The 6,000-nt window shown below is 47.3% G+C and overlaps 1 protein-coding gene across 1 annotated transcript; it reads left to right on the top strand.

Moving 5' to 3' along the window:
- Positions 1–3,420: 3,420 nt before the first annotated feature.
- On the top strand, positions 3,421–5,401 carry HMPREF1541_00029 (uncharacterized protein; the record flags this gene model as incomplete). The annotated part of the gene is made up of 6 exons (XM_008712338.1): positions 3,421–3,584; positions 3,637–3,814; positions 3,932–4,066; positions 4,208–4,314; positions 4,362–4,443; positions 5,210–5,401. The coding sequence occupies 6 exons, from the start codon at positions 3,421–3,423 to the stop codon at positions 5,399–5,401; spliced, it is 858 nt and encodes a 285-aa protein (XP_008710560.1).
- Between the last annotated feature and the right edge of the window lie 599 nt (positions 5,402–6,000).

The raw sequence follows: 6,000 nt of genomic DNA, 5'->3' as shown, positions 1-6,000 counted from the left end.
CACAAGCGATTGCCACGTGCTTGCCAACCCCTTACACGCAAAGAAAAGGACGCTAAGAAGTATTACAAGTCATATCGCCGCCGGCGCAAATGTCTGGGGAATAAAGGCTTTGAATTGAGTACGCGCTGTAAAGCACAGGTCTTTGTGCTGGTTAAGGATAAGGATAGTAGATGCTCCTATTTCTAGAGCTCAGAAAACTTATCTAGTATCTGGCCCCTAAGTGGCATAGCACTGGTCAGTAGCTTACTCATCCCTTCTAGGAGTGATGGCACTGACGACACTGTAGGCAGCTGATATTAATGCTAAAGAGATTCCTTTAAAGAATGGAGACTCTAGTACACGCTAAACCTAAAGACAAGCCCTTGGGACAAGAAATATTGTAGTTGAGGACCACTTGCATAAAAGCTTAGATGATGATACAGCCCTTGATAGCAATACCACGACCTCAGCTAGTTATGCTTACATCACCGAGTCCACCACAATAATATCTTAATCCCAGCAGGTGAAATCTTTCTTGGGTCACTTCTAGTAGTTCAGCTCCCAGCAAGCAGCCATGTGGTGTAGTGTCAGGAGTGTGATTACAGGCTTAGAACAATAGACTGAGATCAATTCCGTTAAATCCTTGCCCAGTATAGACTGGTTGCTCTCGCGAGGTCTACTTAAATTGGCTAATTTATTAAACACTATGTCTCCTCCTCAAGCCCCACAAATATCCGCTTTCCAACGCTTTCCTTTTTATATTAATCCCTAAATAATGCCTAGGCAGCTAAACACCACCATGAAGCTTTTTAGGCACAGAAGAGGCTGTGTAGCCCTGTGTGAGAGGTACAGGCTCATACTCAGTGGAATCAATAAACAAGACCATGTAGTAGAATTCATGGAGTCACCAAGATAGGAGCCAGCAGAAGGAGCACCTGAAACACCACTGGCGTTGTGAGTACCGAGAATAGTCGTCACTAACGTTAGTGTCACATTTTCAAGGCATCCTGTACTCGCGGTTTACTTGAGTAGGCTCATACTGTTAGAGGCTAACCAGTCTGTAGGACTAATTACTGAAGCTGTTGCATCTAGAGCTATAGATGTTACTCTCAGCACCACCTGAAGATCAGAATATACCTCCTATTGGGGTAATTAGGGCAGTACATAGGGTTGTAGTTGTAAGTGAGCTTAGTGTACCCCACTTGAACTAATAGTCACCAAGAGTGATGCCTCCTACCTAGGGCAAAGGAGTTTAGTTTGTACTTTCTGTTATTAGATCAAGCCATGGGGCAGTTAGAAGCTAACAATTATATAGATAACACTGTGATGCTGGACCACTAGATGGACCAAAGAATAACCTGCAAGTATATCATTGTGAAAATCTCTGGTGGGTAGTCTAAAGGTAACAGCACACCTGTTACAGTCTTTAAACATAATATTGCACCTATAGATAGTAGTGGACTGTTCATAATCACCACACAGTTTTTAATAGTTTATACAATAGTTCATAAAAGTGGTTTACATGTCTTTCCTGAGGGCCCTTATCTGGCCGGCTATATAAGTGATATCAGTCTAATAACCCTGTGTAAAGTCTACTAGCCATGGCCGAGAACAGTGGGAAATGTACTAAGGTGGAGGAGCCTGATAGCACCGAAGTTATAAATTCGCTGAATGATGTGGATACAGAGAAGAAGCTTGTTGATAAAGCCAACAAGAAGACAAAAGACAGGTCGGATGTTGCCATTCCCTCCACAGAGCAGGCTAATAATATTAATGACAACTCTGAACCGGTACCTCTTGTACCAGAAGAAGGGAGTGCTAAGCTGTTCCTGGGAGTGCCATGCACAACGGTCACAAAACGGTGTAAGAAGGGTAATAGTAACCCAGCGCCTCTTTACCTTAACCGGTATGGACTATAAGCTGTAGGATGGTTTGTCTGGAGCACCACGCTAGCAAATCTAGCTGGCCGATCAATAGATGACCTTCAGAACGTCAGTGAAAAGTTCCATCAAGTTTTGGATCAACCCCTGGAACAAGGTATGCCATGATACCATGCTACAGATGTTTCCGGTATACTGAACCTTGTGTGGGATTGCGAAGGTCTTCAGGAAAGGCCAATAGAAGCAGCCAAGCTTCTCAATCCTGACAAGGTTAAAAACGCCGATAAATTGAGAACTTCTAGGGTAAGTAATTATTACTCCTTACGAGTTTCCCAATGGATAGAAACTTACCCACGGAACTTTCATTCTCCGTAGTCCCTGAGTGGCCAGATAAATTTCCCGTGACCGCAGTGGAAAGGGATTTTATACTGCTGCCACGGCCTATGGTCAATATTATCCTGATTGAAAACCTCAAGAGCCCCTTCAGGAAAAGCCGCATGGGAGGCTACATCGTTAGATATAACTTTAGATGGTAGACAGAACTTACGGCTAGACCTCGAATACCATTTCAGCCATTTAAAGAATCCAAAGAATTGCTGCTTCTTCACGTATCCCTGATAAGACTCTTCTAGGCGATCATAGAGATAAAACAACCTAGCATCGCAGGGACAACAATCCTGGTAGACGCCGGCTGGAAGATTGTGTCGTTCACAACCATCACGTTCTAGACGTGCATACTCCTCGTTCAATGTTCGAATACGGACTCGGATGTAGAGGTATAGAATTCCAGAGAATGGGTCTTTAAGCATCATTTTGTGGCTATACTATCAAGTTGAAGATGCAAGTCTTTCCACCATCGTGGCACAGCCAAGTACTACTTAGGACATGCTTGGATATGTATCATCATTACTGCCACAGCTTTTGCAACTGTACTGTGGAATTGCGCCGTCGCAGTCTCGATCGGCCCACCCTCAGAAGACGCGGTAGACACCTTACGCTGACGCCGATACCGTGACACATTGCGGTAGTCTTGGCAAGCTTGCCGCCGATGCCTCAGCAGGTCAGTGGCAGACGGCTTCACGTAGAGCACGGCGGGCGTGGCACGGAAGACCGGTCACCATAAACTGGAGCCACAACAAGGAAAGAATGTTGAAATGCCACCTGATTCAGTGGCCCTGCTGAGAGGGTGTGGTGCACCTACCGCGGTGGCCATGGACGACGGTCAGTCGACCGCAGAGTGCCCTGTCGGCACGGCTACAGCGCCTGAGCGAACGTACCAAAACCGTGTGACAAGACGAAGGGGATGTGGCCCACTGAATCTTGGGTCATCCACTAGATCTCGTTAACCACGTCCCGTTGCTACTCACCCAAAGCTGCTGCAGGATCCCAACGGGTTGACGTCAGCCTCCGTTTCTGATAGAATGAAGGGGCTGCCAAGGCTATTTGTAGTCAAAGCTAGTCGTAGTCTCATCTTCTTTTGTGTTGACTCTCTTTCTTCTTCCTCGACATTCCCTCATACTGCTCCAGTTCGTACTGTTAAGCGAGGAACGCTGTGGCTACAATGAAAGACGGAACATTGGTCAAAAGGCGGGCACGGCAAGCTCGCCTGCGTGAAGACCGTAGTTTCCACATCTGGGCTGCAACTGCCACCGCAGACCTCGTTCAGAAGCCGGTCCGGCCCTTGACCAGTGCAGCCTATGATCGCATGCTGCAAGAATGGGATCTGTCCGTGGTGAGACTAGAGTCTGGCTGAATTGCCCACTGACAGGTGGGGCAGGTTCGCATTAAATTTTGACGGCAACGCCTCGCCACTGGACGTGACGACGCTGAAGACGTTCCTAAAGTGGTATGCGGATGGAAGGAAAGGGCGCCTACCCGCTCCCTCCTCAGATACGGATAAGATCCAGCGTATCACACAGGATTTGATGTACACCTGCTGGAAGAGCTTTATGTTGGTGTGGCATTGACGTATGGGAGACATCTTCTCCAAGAGTATTTAGAACACCATCAAGACGGTCAGTGTTGGACAGACCTCACCTCACCTAACATATGAGACGCTGACTGTGGCATAGTTGATTTATGGTGGAGATAATAACTGGCTGAATCTGTGCACTACACGTCGGCCCACGCGTAACTTCACCCTGACTGACTTCCAGGCCTGTGTGTGGCAGCTATGGCAGAACGACTGGTATAACTTTCGCTGCGAGGTATATCGGGTTGGGCTGCACCTGATGATGCTGTTACATATTGGAACGTTAGCTTGGTCGGCTGAATATGTGATGAATCTGCGATATCGTGTCAGTAGTCTCCTCTTGAAACTGCAGATCCGTATTGTACTAACCATTCAGGATACGCTTCTGTACCAAGTCTGGTTCGAAGACTGTTCACAGCCGCAGCTGGTGATTGATCTGTGTCGCAATCACACCAAAGGACTCGCCAACTTACCTCGCCAACAGTTAGTCAGCCTCGGCCATACATGCGCGGCGATGCTGACGATTCCAGGCCAGAACACCTCCTCTATGAGTTGGTCAACCTGCCATTTTACTACAACACTATTGCGTTTTTCATGGTGGGAGTTCTGGCTGTACGAGGGTTGCGCCACTTTAATAGCTGGTCTGATATCTATGTAGTGACCCAGCCCCTAGAACGCAACTTCCTCTGTTTGAACTACACAGAGGATGTGCTTGACCAACATATCTTCGCCTGATGTAGCGTAACGTCCGGCGATGAAACCAAACCAGCGACCTTGCTTGTTGAGGCTCTTGGACTTCTCGGCTAGTGGACGGGGTTTCGCGACTGGCTGACCCCTGGCGCTATCTGTTGGGAGGCACTCTTACAAGTGGATTGTAAGTTGGTGGATGTTGCCATGAGAAGGCCTGTCACTAATGTTTGTAGGTCGTGGCTATTCCATTAACAAGTAGATGCGGCATGTAGATTATTGGAATGCTAACACATACAGCGGCTACTATTAGAATGCTATTTCCACCGTTAATGGACAAGCTACTTACTTTGGACTCAAGCATCAACAACTGCCTGAGCTGCACGAACTCTTCCGTGGCTACTCTATCCACCGCGACTACTAATTTCAACCAGAAGTACCCTTACGGCTGAAACATTAAATGGTTGAAATTGAATCAGCACCTCAGGACGACAGTGGCACGGTTGATTGGCAAGCGCGTTAGAAGATATATGGTGATTGTTGTTAGCAGTAAGACTCCCTACTTTGTACTGATCGTTGTGATGGAATTAAAGAGGCAAGTGGACTGGACCACTATGCTTATGAGTCTGACTTTTAATAAGCCTGACGTTTAATGCCTGAGCGAGATTAATTAGCTAACAGCCTCTTTTAGACAGGATCCTTGAGAGATGCCGAGGGTATTCTGCTGATGAATGATTTGGTGACAATCTACTCCTCTCAGAACTCTGGCATATACTGCGTTGAGCTTAACAAGTCATCCTCCTACTGTGACACTTGCGGTGCAACTCGTTCTGAAATCAAGAACCAGGAGTGGTGGCGCCACGTCTACCACTGCCGCAAGTAAAGATCTGAGAATATTGGTGGCTATTCTGAGTTCTGCTTTCTTTGCTTCCTATGGATTAACTATGTGGACGCGTGGCAAGAGCATACTAAACAGCACAGTCAGAATATGCCTCTCAAATGCAGCCTGGCCATGTTTTACGGCACAGTTCTGCGGCCGGCATGGTGTCTAGATTGCATCAGTAAGACTGGAACGGCTGGTGAAGGTGCTAAAGAATTGACACAGTTTCTTAATGTTACCGCTTGGAAAGCTTATGTGGACGAGCATATCCATGGACTGTGACTGGGACAGTATAGGTGTGCCCATCTGCGCTGTACGGAGTTGTTGGAGTTCTCGTTAATGGCCGACTATCTTGCCCATCAGTCTGATATCCACCTGATTCCTCCGCTGGATGTTACAGTTAGAGGCGCAATTGGAGGAGTCAAGAGAAGGCATGCTGGTGCTGCTGTCCATGAGGCAAGCTCTACTGCAAAACGCTCTCAGCTTAGCCGTAGCAGGTCATCGTCATGCAGTTCAGCTTGGACAGCCTCCGAAGAAAGTCCCACGCCATCAATCACTGACTCATTTCCTGAACCATCATCGCCACGTCCTGGTCGAGAAGA

The sequence above is a fragment of the Cyphellophora europaea genome (assembly GCF_000365145.1).
Source record: "Cyphellophora europaea CBS 101466 unplaced genomic scaffold supercont1.1, whole genome shotgun sequence".
In the NCBI taxonomy this organism is placed as follows: Eukaryota; Fungi; Ascomycota; class Eurotiomycetes; order Chaetothyriales; family Cyphellophoraceae; genus Cyphellophora; species Cyphellophora europaea.
The sequence above is the reverse complement of the archived record's forward strand: the minus strand, read 5'-3'. Positions and strand labels throughout refer to the sequence as shown.